Source organism: Lotus japonicus, chromosome 3, assembly GCF_012489685.1.
Source record: "Lotus japonicus ecotype B-129 chromosome 3, LjGifu_v1.2".
Classification (NCBI taxonomy): domain Eukaryota; kingdom Viridiplantae; phylum Streptophyta; class Magnoliopsida; order Fabales; family Fabaceae; genus Lotus; species Lotus japonicus.
In genome coordinates this window covers 6,866,495-6,882,280 of record NC_080043.1, presented here as the reverse complement: position 1 = coordinate 6,882,280, position 15,786 = coordinate 6,866,495, and the positions used below count along the sequence as shown (strand labels likewise).

Genomic DNA, 15,786 nt, shown 5'->3' with positions numbered 1-15,786 from the left:
CCACAAACCTCTTGTCCAATACACACTTATCTCCATTCAGTCACTTCAGCATAGTATGCCAACAACTAATCTATTGTCTTCGACTATTCCACTAACAAGCAAGTTCTTATGTTACAGTTAGCTTTTCTTTTCAGCTATCCAAAGTAGCCGTTACAATTTTTTAAGTGCTACGAAACACTTTATTTTTTGTTTAGGATGAAGCATAACCCAAGAATGGTAGCTCAGTTGGCAACATAAGCTGAGGGTGTGAGAAGAGCTATCTGGTTCGATCCCCACACAATAAACTCTGAATGAGGGATAAAGAGGCTTAACTGTGACTAAATTCTGAATCTGACGGCATCAAAAAGGTGACAGAGAATCGTATGTTCATACAAATAAAATGAGGAAGCATAGGCCCCACGTGCTAGTTGGCCTCGTGAGTTGGCGCTTGCATGTCATGGAAAAGCTATGTCACGAGTCACGACTCAGGTAACTCACTCACGAGTCAGCTAAAGTGGGGGCCTACATTGAATGATGGAACATGTACATACATCTCATATCATCATCATCATTATCATGATGAGGTCATAATTCCCACCGCGTGTGTTCAACCTCACACGCACACTCCCTTCCATCCGCTCCATAGTCAACAGTCAACTAGCGAAAAAATCCCTTTTCTATCTCAACAGAAACACAAATAGTATGACAATCATCAAAATAAAGAATCTAAAAAAGTTTAATTCATTTTTTAATAAGAGATATGAAATCAACACACTTTTAGACCAAATATTAGTAACTTAAAAAAAAAAGACAAATATTAATAGACTGATATTGTCATATTGTTATTTTGGTTTAGTTTCATAGTTTATTTTTATCAAATATGAATTTAAAATTAAATTCAGATTAAAGTTATTTATAATAGTAACTTTTTATTTTGTGGAAAATAACTTTATCTATGAATTATGGTACCTGTACTTACTGCTTTGTGTAGATAAGAACGATAGAAAAAAGTTGAAGTAAATAAAGGAAAAAAGTTGAATTACTAGTATATTATTATTATTATATTATTAAAAATCATAAATATTTAATGTAAAAAATCATAAATATTAAATAATAGTAAAATATGAATTTTTTAAAAAATTTACATGTAAAGGATAATATGGTAATTACTTATCACATTTACTTTTACCACTATGACTTTTCCTTTCATTCTTAATTTTTTTTTCTCTCAATTCAAACAACTTGAAAATCATCTAATTTTTTCTTATATTCTTTTCTATTTTATTTTTTCCTCTTATATTCTTTTATCTCGTTTTCACTCATACATTCAAACAGAGCATAAGAATGCGACTTCCAGAAATTGAACTCTCAACCTAAATGTTCAAATTATTTTTTACTACTGCATCACCCATTAAATAAATAATAAAAAAAACAATCTTTTGTTTCTTCCCATCCTAACAAATTTTTTAACCTTACCACACTCAACCATGGTTAAAAAGCAACCAAATTTGGACTTTGGAGTATCAAAAAGCAGAGTCGAGTGTGGCTAAGGCTAGGAACACAGTAACCATTGTATATTATGATTGAATCAATTTGGCACTCTGACACAAGTCATCATTAACTCCATCCCCTATTCTCTCTCTCTCCCTCTCTATCTATCTCTTTCATCACTGTCCTCCATAGTATGTATCTATATATAGTCCCATCTATCCACCATTCTTTTTACTGTTCTACAAAAAGCTAATAAAGAAGCCCTGTGATACCCACTGCCACCAAAGCAAAGCCCAACCCCATTTCCTGCCCCCACTCCCCTTCTTAATACCATTTTGCCGTTTTCCTTTCACACTTTCCAAACCAAACAAGCCTTTCTTCTAGGTTTTGAGGGAAAATGGCTGGGAAAGATGATGATGGGTTGAGCTTAGGTTTGAGCTTGAGTTTAGGAAGTGGAAAAAATGCTGCAAATAATAATGATAAAAATAATCAAACCCTTTTTCCCATGCACAAGCCTCCTCAATCCACCTCAAATCAAAGGGCTTCCTTCAATAACTTGTTCCCTTTTCATGGTATGTGATTCTTCTACATTTCTCTCTATGTGTTTTGTTTTTTGATTCCAAGTTTTGGTTTTTAGATTCCTGCAAATGTTTATTCAATCTTTCATGCAACAAGAAACAATTTCTACATTTGTCTCCATTTTATAATTTTTTTGGTTTAAAACTTTAAATCAAAAACCCTTTTCCCATTTTCATGGTATGTGATTCTACTTCATATTCCTTCCTTTTTCCTAACTTTTAATTCATTTTTTTTTGTTTTAAGATTCCTCAAATGTTTATCAAAATTTTCACCCAAACAAAAACACCATTTCTAATTTTTTTTTGTTAGAACTGCAAAACAATTTCCCCTTTTTTTCAGTTTGCTAAATAAGTTGATGCAAATCATGCAAAGAAGAACAAAACACAACCCATTTTTTAAATTTTTTCCTGTTTTTTTAATTTATTTTAAGAATCTAAGAACTGATTTGTACATAAATACCCTTCAATGCCATTCTTAATTACACGACTGCCACTGACACCTCACGTGCCAGATCGGAGCTCCGAGATGAGGTTGTTCCTCCGCGGAATAGACTCGAACTCACAACGGCCGTCGACGACCGTGGCGGTGCCGGCGGTGGCATGCGATGACGAGAACGGCGTTTCATCACCGAACAGCACGGTGTCGAGTATCAGCGGGAAGCGGAGCGAGAGAGAGGGCAACGGAGACGAGCACGAGGCCGCTGAGAGGGCGTCGTGTTCTCGGGGAAGCGAGGACGATGATGGCGGAGGCGGTGACGGCGATGGTGACACTTCAAGGAAGAAGCTGAGGTTGTCGAAGGAGCAGGCTTTGGTGCTGGAAGAAACCTTCAAGGAACATAACACCCTAAATCCAGTAAGTGGTTTATTCAATTGTAGGGTAAGGGTATAATTGGTATTTAGTGGAAATTATATTGAGCTTGTCTTTTATTCTTAAATATTCTTAAATGCTCAATTTACCAACTATGTCTTCTTCTAGTGGAAGAGGTTTTGGGTTCAATCCCTAAATTGTGTGTACGGAAAAAAAAAAAAAAAACACGGTTGGAAGGGGTCTCCACTTTGATGCACGATAGTATCTCGAGAGATTAGTCGGACACCTATCGAGTCGGAGATACTTTTAGAAACCCAAAAAAAAAATGTTCAAATTATATTTTTAATAATAATTTGAGATTGATGGATATGCATTGTCGGTGTTGTTTTCGAGCTATAATTAAATGTTCCTACTGAACTAGATTATTGTTATTGACTTTTATTTTTTCCTGCAGAAACAAAAGCAAGAATTGGCAAAGCAATTGAACCTGATGCCTAGACAGGTGGAGGTGTGGTTTCAAAACAGAAGGGCAAGGTGAGAATTCTCATTAATGTCTATATTCTTCTTCTAAGGGATATTTTTGACATTTTGATAGGAATATTTTGTTAAAATGAGACATTAAGAACATTTGGTCTTGTGGCATTGTTTATTGCCCCTGTAGTTTCTGTTGCATACTCCATTGTGCTTGAATCTATTTAAAATGTTTTGTTGTTCCTCATCAATTTGTCGGTGCATGTTTGGAAATTCGTTTGGAAAAACGGTGTAAGCAAATTCATGGTAGTTAGAAGCTACTTCCTTTAGTTTTTGCTTCTGTCCACCATGATTTTGCCTTTGCCTTTGTTTGTTTTCGAACGACATTCCAAACATCACTTATTTTTCTTTGAAGCGGCTTCAAGAAAATAAGTAGTGGAATTTTGACCCATTTGAGAGTGATCAATAGGAATTTTCGAAGCAAGAAGGTGGCTCCATTAGTGTTCAACTGAATGCAATGAAAATACAAACACAGCCTTATTAACATGCCAAAGTGCAACAAAGATTGATGTGGCTTTTTTTGTTTTTATTTGTGGGTGGGGTTGTATGTGTTGCTTGATGTCAGTGCTTCGGTTTAATTATTATTACTGCAGGACCAAGTTGAAGCAAACTGAAGTGGATTGTGAATACTTGAAGAGATGCTGTGAGAATCTAACTGAGGAGAATAGGAGGTTGCAAAAAGAAGTGCAAGAGCTTAGAGCTCTGAAATTATCCCCACAGCTCTACATGCAAATGAATCCTCCCACCACTCTTACCATGTGCCCTTCGTGTGAGCGTGTTGCTGTCTCATCTGCATCCTCATCCTCATCACCCAGCGTTCCCTCTGCCCCGGCTCCCGCTAATCGCAACCCCTTAGGCTCAAGCATCCAGCGACCGGTACCTATCAACCCTTGGGCTGCAATGTCTATCCAACAACACCGTCCTCGACCATAATTGTTGACTCCTGACCCATTGTTAACTTCTAGGCCAGGACATTTTAGTTGTTAAGCAGAAATGAATCAATGCAATAGTGCAAGTAAGTGTTGATTTACCAATACTTGAGGTTATGACTTTCGTTAACTCTTCACTCTAGGCTTACTTTATTTTTGGCCTAGATTAAAACATGTTTTAGTGAACTTTAGGATCTGTAAAGTTATGGACATGTGAAAGTAGGTTGTGTTTTCATATGCTGAATAGCTTTTGTTAACCTTGAAAAGATGAAAAAGAGAATCCGAATCTGTTTTTTTTATCTTTTCTTCTTTAGCTTCATAGGATTTGTCATACAACTTGCTGGGAAAAGGTGGGATTTTGTGCTAGATTGGAGAGGGGACAAATTAAGGGGAGTCTCAATTAGAAATGATTTTTGTCCATCTTTTGTTTGGATTCTCAATCTGTTTGGTCGGCACACTTGAACATGGGTTGGGTGAGTCAGATTGTGGGCTCAACTTTGGCTCCTTCTGTACATCATTCTCCTTAAGATGTGTATTTCCAATACCATGTAGCAAGAGCTGGCAGTGAACAAAGGTTATGTGGCAAGCACTAGTTACAGTGCCTTTGAAAGTTGAGATTGAAATGTTTGGATACCAGTGGGATCGGTGCTAACGGGCATTAACAATCACTTCGAAACAAAAAGTGAATGAAACTCTTCTTATGAATTGAGATGAATACACTCTTTGTGACTGGTATTCAAATACACTAACAAGCACATCAAAAGGTAGGACGGGCGCCCATATTCAAGTTTAGCATTTTGGAACATTGGCCGATCCTGTTTTTTAATGTCTCTCTTTTCTTTTGATGAGCTAATTGGCTGAAATTGATTTAATTGTTTCGATTCATATTATATTTTATATCCAAAGATTAGTTAAAGAAAACTTATGTCTGAAGAATTATGCAACTTTGGACCAACTCCTTCATGGCGTCAATGACAATTATGCTTCCTTGCTTGAATAAGGTTTTTTCCTAGGTTGATAGGAGTGTCAATTGAATCTTGGCATTTTCTGGAATCCAAATGCTCTTGCAATTCAATGAAAGCATTTTGTACCCACTTCACACGGTTGAGGTTGATCTCTTGGAAAGACACCTCTAACTAAACCCAATTCTTCTAGGCACTGCACTCATTGTGGATGCTCCAATCAGATGGTGAAACATGCCTTTTGTGTCAGATTTCCACCTGGCTACAAATTAAGAAAATATGTTAACCATGTTGCCATTTAACAGGGCGAGCATATTCCATCTGCTCTTATTGAATCCCCTTTGTTACGTTTAACAATAGAACAAATTGAAGGCTTGCTGGCAGTGCCTACTCCAAGTTATGATGCAGTTCAGTCTACTCCAGTTGTTGCTTCACTTTGGCCTACACCACCTACTGCTGTTGGATCTTCTTCACATGTTGCCGTTGATTTTTCTGCTTCCCCTATGATTTCCTTATCATACTTATGGACATGACTATGATGATGATGTCAGAAAATTACTAGGGGTTGTGGTTGTTGACTTGTTGGTAATATACGAATGGCTTTGACTCAATTTAACTATATTGGTAACAACCTCTTCTAGCTTAGTACTTAGTAGGATGAGTAATCCAAATACTCCAATAGAATTCACATGCATTTTTTTTTGGAAAGCAAAACAATTTTTTGAATTGAAGAGAGAATACCACGAGAACAACTTTCTCATAAAATAGGTGATACACAACAACCCACCCCCGGTTAGATAAGATGTAAGGATACGTTACTCTACTATTTATTCATATTTCTAGTCAATGTATGACTTGTAACTCACATCCAGAGAGATTGGTCCAACAATGCTTGGCCATAGGGATATAGCTTGGCTAATTTGGAATATAAGGAATTTATTATTGACTGAAAGGGAGCTTAAGGATAAGAGTCGAGTTCAAAAAAAAAAAAGGATAAGAGTCAAGAAGGCAGCTAATGTAAATCCTTAATCATACTATCATTGATAGTTGATGTACATATAAACTTGTAAATGATGCCTACAATTTATACTCTGGTTTTTTTTTGGATAAGCATTTATACTTTGAAATGGTTGTCAAAAGAATTTCACATGATGTTTTACACTACCGCTTTCTCTATTTTCAAGGGATCAACCGTTTAATAATTTTCTGCACGTATGGGGCTTGAATTTTTTTTTGGTACATCAGAAAATTAAAAAGCAAGCATGACTACACCCTAGAGCATCCTTGGAGATTAACGGGAACCCGATTAGGAGGACCCTCAAGAACAATAAGCGCGCACTGAGAAGAAACACCCATCTCTGCAAGGCAATTTGCAGGACCATTAGCTTCCCGAGAAATATGTCTAAGTCGAATCTCCTAATCCCGGTCCAACAAGTGTCGAACATCCACAAAATCACCAGCATGAACATGACCCTCGTACCTTCCATCCATGAGTGTCTCCACACACTACAAATAACCTTCATGACATTCATACTCCAAACTCCAAAGAAGCTCAAGACCAAGCTTTAGAGCCCGAACCTCGCACACACAGGATCACCCCCACACTAACCAGGATAAAACTTCTGAAAGCAAAAACATTATACTTCTAAAAGTTTTGAATCCCAGAAGTATAAATAAATAAATTTAAAAACTATAACTTTTGGGAAATTATATAGGAATATTTTAGGGGAAAATTGATATATGCAAAATTGCAAATATTAATTTTAGGGTGTGCAAAAAGTAATCCCAAACATATTTCACTTCACCTCAGACAAAATCACCGAACCAGTGAAAGGGAAACGAAACCCTGCACCAACATAGAGCAAGAGCAAAGACACATACATAGTGCAATGAAAACGATGCTGTTCATTCGCCATTTTTGTAGCAGCACAACCTCAAACCTATCGAAAAAACCTTCGAGGTACAAAAAGGTTGTCCTGGTACAAGCCCAACAAGCCATCACTGACTACCTCCACTCCACAAGGTCCATCCCTTATGCTCACGCTGACCAGATTGCCAAGAACTCCCTTCTCACCCTCACCAATCTCATCTCCAAGTTGGGTTCCTTCACCCCTTCAAGCTTCCCCAAGACCCTCGACAAGTTCCTCAGGTACAACCCCATTAACGAGTATGAGCTTTTCTTTGAGAGTATTGGGATTCATCATGCCCAACTACCTGCATTGTTGCCCAATGATAAGTTCTTCTTTTCTGAAGATGGGTCGTTTCTGGATGCTGCTTGTGCACTTTATGAATTTGGGTTTCCTTGGGATAAGCTTGGTTTGTTGTATATGGAGAGTAGCTCTGTGTTTAAGAGGAGTGGTTCTGAGTTGAAGGGTAGGCTTTGTGGGTTGAAAATGCAGGGTTTTACCAATGTTCAGGTTGTTGGGATATGTTTGGCTTTCCCTTTTGTTTTCTGTGAGCAGGAGGGAGGCGAGTTCGGTGGTCGGATTGATGGGTTATTGAATGATCTGAAGTTGGTTTTTTTGGATTTTGACTTGGCTGGTTCTGTTGAGGGGAATGCAGGTACTTGGTATGAGGTGTGCAGGAAAATCAAGATGTTTTATGATTTGAGTAAAGGTAACGAGGGCGAGATAGGGGAGCTCATTGGAAGAAATAAAGGTGTCATTGTTGAGCATGGAGAAGAGGTTTTGCTCCAAAAAGCAGAATATTTTTGTAGATTTGGTATCAAGAAGGAGGAGGTAGCGCGGTTGATTCTGCAGGGCTCAGAGTTGTTGAAACTTGATTTGGAAACGCCGGTGATCAATGTGTTGAAGCTATTGAAACACTTTGGAATGAGCTCCAAGGATATTGAGGATGTCAAGGGGAATTATGCTCATGTGTTGGGAACAAGCAAAATGGCTTATCTTCCTAATGTCATGAGGGCTTTGGGTTTACATGAGTGGTTCTTTAATAAAATCAAGGATGGTAATCATCACCTGCTAGTGAGTTATGTCACAAGCTATCCCAATGAAAGCCATGATAAAGCTTATCAAAGTGGTTTAAAGACAATTAAGGTTTCAAGAACCCCAACTCACAACATGAGTAAATTAAATTTCTTGCATGCCATGGGGTTTGGGGAAAATGCTCTGACCTTGAAAATCTTTACTAACTTGCATGGACCAAGTTGTGAATTGCAAAAAAGATTTGACTGCTATCTACGTTCAGGGGTTGAGTTCTCAAAGCTCTGCAAGCAAATCAGAATCCAACCAAAGATTCTAAGCCAAAACCCTGAAAATATAGAGAACAAGATCAATTTCCTTTGTCAGGAAATGGGATACTCTGTGGAGCTTTTGGACAGTTTTCCAGCATTCTTATGTTTTAACTTAGAGAACCGCATTAAGCCTAGGTACAGATTCTATATGTGGGTTATGGAAAAGGGTCTTTTGACCAAAAACTATTCCATTGCGACCATGATTGCTACCAGTAATAAGGATTTTGTGGGTCGCATTTTTAAAATTCACCCAGCCGCTCCAAAACATTGGTTTGAGCAATTCTATCCCAGAAAATTGCTCGGATGATGACCATATTTTTTACTGTTGTCACCCAATTCCAGCAGTTTTTCCAAATCAATATGTACCTACCCTCTGGAGTGGAAAATATACATTTTAGATATTGTTGGAAAAATTGTGACAGAGATCTCCTTGCTTTGTGATGACAGTGAGACGTCAAGAATGACCAACAATTATGTTATCTTGCATTACTTCATTTCCAATGACGTAATCTCAAAGAAACCACAAATTCTGTGAACTACTAGTTATACTTATCCAAAATGATGATTAGAGGTATCATCAGTGGACCGACCATCTGTAACTGTAAGTTTTTTTAATTTGTAAATGACTTCATTGTTTTGATATTTTCAGATGTGATAAAAAGTTAAGAAATTATCAATTTCTTGCAATCTGTCTGACTAGTTGTAGTAAACTCCAATTGTTCATCATAAATGAGAAGATGTATACAACTATACACACACATACTTTTCTACATTGCAAAAGCTTATTGAACATTGCTGTTGGGGTTTGGGCCACATGGTTGATCTTCCACTTATGACAACTACATGATACTGTAATATTAGCTACATTTCAATGGAATTATAATCTACTGCAAAATTATACCTTAGTAGTTGGTTTGAAGTCCTTGGATAAACCATGTTTAGTGGTCGACAGGTTGTTATACAAAGAAATACATGTTTATGTTCAGTAATTATTTGTTTTGGGTTTCTCTTTCTTGAGGTTGTCCAGCATTATAGAAATGGTGAATGTGTTCATATCTATGGCGGGCCTTGGGAATTGTTGCTGCTCTAACCATCTCTAACGTTAGCATAGCATAGCCATTTAACGTGGAAAGTTACATTGAGGACAAGTTTTTGTTGTTTGAGTTTATCTTCTTTGGTTTAAAGAGTTTTGTATATAATGTATGCTCACTCCTTGAGAATTTGGAGAATTATGTCCGACTTTTATACTAACTGCACTCTGCTAACCAATCTGACTAACAGAGCAGGCAACTTGGTAGTTTGATTTTATCATTTCTAACATTATTGCAAAACTGAAACTGCAGTTATTGGTTAATGCGTGCACCGTGGGATGTGTGGTATTGGTCAACAAAGAGAAGATTGTGGCCACCCAAGGCTTTCTTTTGGAGTCTCTCATTCCCTTTTTAGCAGAGGCTGAGATCAGTGCCGGCAAACTAATTTCCTGGAAATGCATTTCTTTTCTTTTTTCTTTCACTTTTTCAAAAGTGTCTTTCAAGAAAATCCACAGAACAAAAGCAATCAAGACGATCATCCTGAACCTCCTTCAAGCTCTAAAGTTGAAACATTGAACTAGAAGATGATATTTTGCGTCTGATCCTCTTACTTGCATCTTCATGTGCGGTGCAATATTGTTAGGTACAAATCTTTGGTTCCCCTATGTTTATCTATTTTGATTTCCATATTTTTAATTAAACTTCTATTGTGGTCTTTTGGTTAAAGCATGCCTATGTTCTTGTGGATGGAAGGATATTGTTTTAGGAAATTCACAATTGTTGACTTTGAAATAAAATTTGGAGGCAGTTTAAGAATTGTATCTTTGGCTCCAATGGAGGACTAGTTCTTAATTAGCTGAAAAAATAGTTATTTTGTTGAATATTTGTGAAACTACTGTCACTGGAATTTAAGAAATTTCTTAAGTTGTTTGGGTTTATTGTTTTGGACCTTTTGGTACATTTGATCAAATAATATCTGCCCAAACATAAGTTTAACTTCCCATAATTCAAAATGAGCCAGTTTTGTCTTCCATGTTCATTCTTTTGATTGATATTGGATATTTATTGTTATCATAGTAGTTAAATTTTGTAACCAGTATTATGGCGTCTTCTTGCCTGCTGGTTCCTCATCGAACATTTAATTTCTTTATAATAGTGTTATTCAGATAAATAATAAACTTGCTTCTTAGAAATACCTGTCAGATATTGAAAATTTCATGGTTATGGATATTTCTAGATTGGATCTAAAATCTTGGATTGTGGCACTGAGAGATTATAAAATGAAGATTGATAGAACATCCTTCACTAGTTGTGATTTGTCATGAGACCACAAGAAGAGGCATGAGGTGAAGTAGCGAGTTAGAAGAGATGTATTTCCCTAATGAACATGCAGAAATTTCACATGATTAAAAAGATTAAAAATTAGTATGATTGAAGAGGAGGGTTTTGTGCCTTATTTAGTTCTGATTAGCATTGTTTACTATTTTTCTTTTAGAACTGAAATAATAATTTCTTACATGACTTGAAATCAACTTCTGTACTTCAACTTTTTTAGACATTCCCCATCTAACTTCTTTACTGATACCTCTATAAGCTTATAAGGAATTTTTCCTTAGGAACAAAATGCATATCTCAATTGAAAAGCTACCAAGAGCTAGACACTAATCCATATTGGGCTGAAGACTGTGGGGGCTTAGGATTTAATCTCATGGTTTTCTCTGGACTTGGGAGAATTAAGGTTTACGATTTACAGACATCACTGTAGTTCACACACCTTTCCCATTTCCTTATTTCCAATTGCATAGCTTATTGAAGGGGGCACAACAGTTGGAGTTGCTGCCATGTGATTAGGAATCATGGGCTCGTGTCGTGGAACCAGCTTCTTGCAAATACAAGGTTAGCCTGTCTATGTTAGATCCATAATGGGTCTGACCTTTCCCTAGATTCCACCATGAGGGGATTGTAGCACCAAGTTGCCCTTTTTTCTTCCAATTATTTGGATGGCATCATACCCCATTATCTAGGACTAACTCTACCGAACAGTTGCTTAGGAGTTTGCATACTTCATCACTTGCAGTACTTAACAATGCATGTAGACTTCATGAAACTCCTAAGAAATAGCAGCAGCAGACAAAGGGGGAAAGGAAGTTTGAGTGCATGCTGTATTCTGTTTTATTCCATTCCAGTACATGAACCTCTTATCAGTTCTTCAGACATATATAATTGTTAGCTATCCAATTGTCACTGTTTGCAGGAGCCGAAAGGAAATATTTTGGATGTCTCTGTCCGTGTCCGTGTTTAGCCGAAAGAAGCTTGCATATGCTTAGCTGCACTTCTAGCTAAGTGACAAACAAATGGACAATTGCTTCCAAGTTGTGAAGCCAAAAAAATGGGGTCATCACTAATCAGGCAACAGAAGAAACATCACTTGGTATGTTAATCACAATGATATAGAATGCAACCCTACCTTAATTTGATTGTTGGTTCTAATTTTTTGTTGTAATTATCTTCATCAAATCAAAGTACTTTCATTGAACTTGTTATTCATCTGACTCTGAGAAGATACAAATATGTATGACAGTTAAATAATTGCTCTTTTGACATGAATATTTAAACTTACAAACAAATACTACTGCATAATAATAAGTACGATGAAATTTTGTGGTGATAAATAAAATATAGTGCTCTTATTAAATAGAATAATTTTTAAGTAGATCCCACTCCTACCCAGCAATACTTCTTTAATCATTGAAGTTCAACTAGAAAATGAAGGCCATAAATAGCTAGAAAATTATACTGAAGAATCACATGGATTGGTAATGTTATTTCTCTCCCCCTTTCACTTCTTCATTATTTATGGCTCATCACGAACTTTGTGAAGCGTTTTGAATAAAAAAAGTCGTCTTGCGATCCTATTTAGTTTTCAAGTTGCCACCATCTTCAACAGACATTTTTTCAAAGGGAAATGCTCACCTTTCACATATGTAAAATGGGTTTTGATGTATTTTCCCTATACATTTTCTTTCGTCTCATTTTCAATCATTTTCTCTTTTCATTCTTCTTTTATTTTTCTATCACCTAACACGTGATATCTCTTCATCTTCTGTTTCTATATCTCTCTAGATGTGAGTAGATTTTATGTGTGAACAAATTATTATCAATGAAGATAGTTGCATTACATGAATTAGTTGTGTAACTTACCATGAGGTTATTTTAGGCTATCTGGATCCGGATCAATAAAATTATTCATACAAGATAATTAATTAACCTATGATGATGTTTTTTTTTAATCAAACCTATGATGTTGTTAAATAACTCTTAAACAACCTTTTTTTTCCCTCTTTCACTTCTCTGAGTTCTCTCTATTTATCATAGATATTTTTGTATGTAAAAAATTTGGGATGGTGTCCTGGTCTAAGTCAGCAAAAAAAACTTTAGACATAAAAAAATATGACATCATATATCTTTAAAATATTTATGCTTTCTTTCTCTCAATTAACCGATTGGACCATGAGTCAATTCTTTCAGCTTTTCAACAAAAGAATAGAATTTAAAAAATGGAAAATGAGAAATATAATGCAAAAGTTATTCAGTAATCTCTGAATCCACGTGTCAGACTAATAATGTCCACGTAGGACACACAATCAACCATGTCTTGGTGCAACCACAATCCTTCCACCATGATTGGCTGAGACCACATCCAACTTATCCAAGTGGAAAACAACAGATAAGGCAATGACTCATGATCACACACACAAACATCAACATTTAGCCATAAAATTATACTCAAGGCTTCTCTTTCATTCTTGTCACATTCTTCTACACAATCCAATTAGGCAGAGAAAGTAGGCTCAGAATGGCACAAGCAATGGCATCAATGGCTGGTTTACGTGGTTCATCTCAAGCTGTGTTGGAAGGAAGCCTCCAACTAAGTGGCTCAACACGCTTGAACATCCACAGTAGCAGCAGCAGCAGCAACAGCAGGGTGTCCTCAACAAGGCTCACTGTTAGAGCCAACCAGGTTCCTTCTGAGCCACAGAGTAGCCGCAGGGCAGTGATGGGTCTTGTTGCTGCTGGTTTGGCCACTGGTTCCTTTGTTCAAGCTGTTCTTGCTGAAGCTAAGTCCATCAAAGTTGGTGGTCCTCCCCCGCTTTCCGGCGGTCTCCGTAAGTCTTTCTTCTTGCTCTTTTCATGCTATAATTCAGTGATGAGATGATCTATTATTCATGCAATTTGTTTAGAAGTCCCACGTTGATTCGAGATATGGTTAGAATAGTCATTTCAAAGGGTAGAGCAATCATTACTCCTGAACATTGGGTAGAGTTAGGCCTAACCCGAATTTTATGACAATTGTTGGCACTATAGATGAAAGTATTAGATACAAATACGAAATAACTTATTACTAGAATGTAGAATTAAACTAACTAAGATTGTCTAACATCATAATTTGTTCATGTGATGTGATAAAGTATTGCATGTTTGGATCAGACTATTTTTTTGTTTTTCTTCGTAATCAATCAACTCTGCACTCAGAAACTACTTTAATGAGCTTCTCCTCAGAATAGATATTGGCTTTAGGATAAACTGTGGAAGGATTTTCAAGCATGCAAGATTTCCTGAAGCAGAAAATGAGTGATGGGTGTGGTGTTAAATGATGGAAGATGAAATTAGTATTGGGGTGAAAAAGTTTTGAACCTGAATTCCCTACTGTCAAATTTCCTAAAGTCACTGCAGTCATTGTTTGGTAGCCGTCAGATCAAAGATCGGATGGCTAGGATTTAAAATGACAATCATAAAATTGATCTCTTTAAATTTGAACTGTCTGTACAGTATGATCATCAGACGATTATAATGTTGTGATTGCGGTGACTTTAGGGATTTTTTACCGCATGAAATCCAAATCCGAAAGTTTTGAGGTAGAAATGGATCTGATTTTTAGTCAATTTCATTTCTTATATAATGTTTTAGAAGCAAAGATTGAAAAAGAAAAAACTGTGATGGGCTTGTTGTTAACTTGGAATTAGTGAAATAAAGAATGGAATTTGGAGATAATAATAACAACCATGGTGGGTGTTTGGCAGCTGGAACACTGAACTCAGATGAAGCAAGAGACCTTGAGCTGCCACTGAAAGAAAGGTTTTTCCTGCAACCATTGTCCCCTACTGAGGCAGCACAAAGGGCAAAGGAGTCAGCCAAGGAAATTGTTGCTGTTAAGAAGTTTATTGACCAGAAGGCTTGGCCATATGTTCAGAACGATCTGCGCCTGAGGGCTTCGTATCTTCGTTATGACCTTAACACTGTCATCTCTTCAAAGCCTAAGGACCAGAAACAATCCCTCAAGGAACTTAGTGCAAAGCTCTTCCAGGATATCAGCAATGTAAGTTGAGAAAGAGAGATAAGGGTGAAAAATAGATTATAATCCCATTGTTCTTTATCAATTTAGCCTAATGGAAGTTCTTAATTTTCTTTTGATTTTTTGTTCACAGCTGGATTATGCAGCCAAAGTCAAGAGCTCCCCACAAGCAGAGAAGTACTATGCTGAGGCTGTATCTACTCTGAATGATGTCCTTGGCAAACTTGGTTAATGTGATTATTTTCTTGCTTTCTTGTGTAAGCTTTGTCTATGATTTTCTCAAACACTATGTTTAACTTCTATTTGTGAAAATCGAATGAGCGAAAATTTGCTATAAGCAAGCAGAAAATTATCATCAGTTAACGTAATTCCTTAAGGTTGTTCTCTTTTGAAACTTCATATGCTGCCTTAAATGATATAGCCGAGTGATATCAGTATCTAAGACTACTTCCCTCCTCCATCTATCCAAGAAAGGTAAGAGGCAATGTAAACAAATAATGCTTTAGTTGATTTGTTGTAGCAAAAACAGGATGATAAAAAAATTAACAATCAATTAAAGAAAACATCAATCCTTAAGAATTAATCGTTCGAATGTAACTAACTTTCCTCTATCACAAAACATATATTTGAACCTGTCATTAGAATCTTTGGGATGAACCTAACCACAATAACCACAATAGTTTATTGAAAATTTGCGACTCTCTACTAGACAATAGTCTAGAATTTAATTAATTGAAGTTATGAAGTGGCAATAACATCTTCTAAGAACAAGAACAATCTATTTTTCAGAATACTCAAAGTTAACAACGAATCGATGTTAGAGATTAAGTTATTCGACTAACAAAATTTACAATTTCTTCATGCATTTAATCAG

At 36.5% G+C, this 15,786-nt stretch overlaps 3 protein-coding genes across 3 annotated transcripts; all 3 read left to right on the top strand.

Annotated features, from left to right (window-relative positions):
• Positions 1-1,594: 1,594 nt before the first annotated feature.
• LOC130742658 (homeobox-leucine zipper protein HAT3) lies at positions 1,595-5,910 on the top strand. Its single transcript, XM_057594761.1, has 4 exons — positions 1,595-2,042; positions 2,561-2,901; positions 3,311-3,390; positions 3,981-5,910. The coding sequence occupies exons 1-4, from the start codon at positions 1,868-1,870 to the stop codon at positions 4,318-4,320; spliced, it is 936 nt and encodes a 311-aa protein (XP_057450744.1). The 5' UTR covers positions 1,595-1,867; the 3' UTR covers positions 4,321-5,910.
• A 1,185-nt stretch (positions 5,911-7,095) lies between these two features.
• Positions 7,096-12,095, top strand: LOC130742657 (transcription termination factor MTEF18, mitochondrial-like). The gene is made up of 3 exons (XM_057594760.1): positions 7,096-9,129; positions 9,872-10,202; positions 11,814-12,095. Exon 1 carries the CDS (start codon positions 7,168-7,170, stop codon positions 8,833-8,835), a length of 1,668 nt encoding a protein of 555 aa, XP_057450743.1. The 5' UTR covers positions 7,096-7,167; the 3' UTR covers positions 8,836-9,129; positions 9,872-10,202; positions 11,814-12,095.
• Positions 12,096-13,331: 1,236 nt separating this feature from the next.
• LOC130742659 (oxygen-evolving enhancer protein 3-2, chloroplastic) lies at positions 13,332-15,249 on the top strand. The gene is made up of 3 exons (XM_057594762.1): positions 13,332-13,725; positions 14,641-14,936; positions 15,046-15,249. The coding sequence occupies exons 1-3, from the start codon at positions 13,416-13,418 to the stop codon at positions 15,142-15,144; spliced, it is 705 nt and encodes a 234-aa protein (XP_057450745.1). The 5' UTR covers positions 13,332-13,415; the 3' UTR covers positions 15,145-15,249.
• The last annotated feature ends 537 nt before the right edge of the window (positions 15,250-15,786 follow it).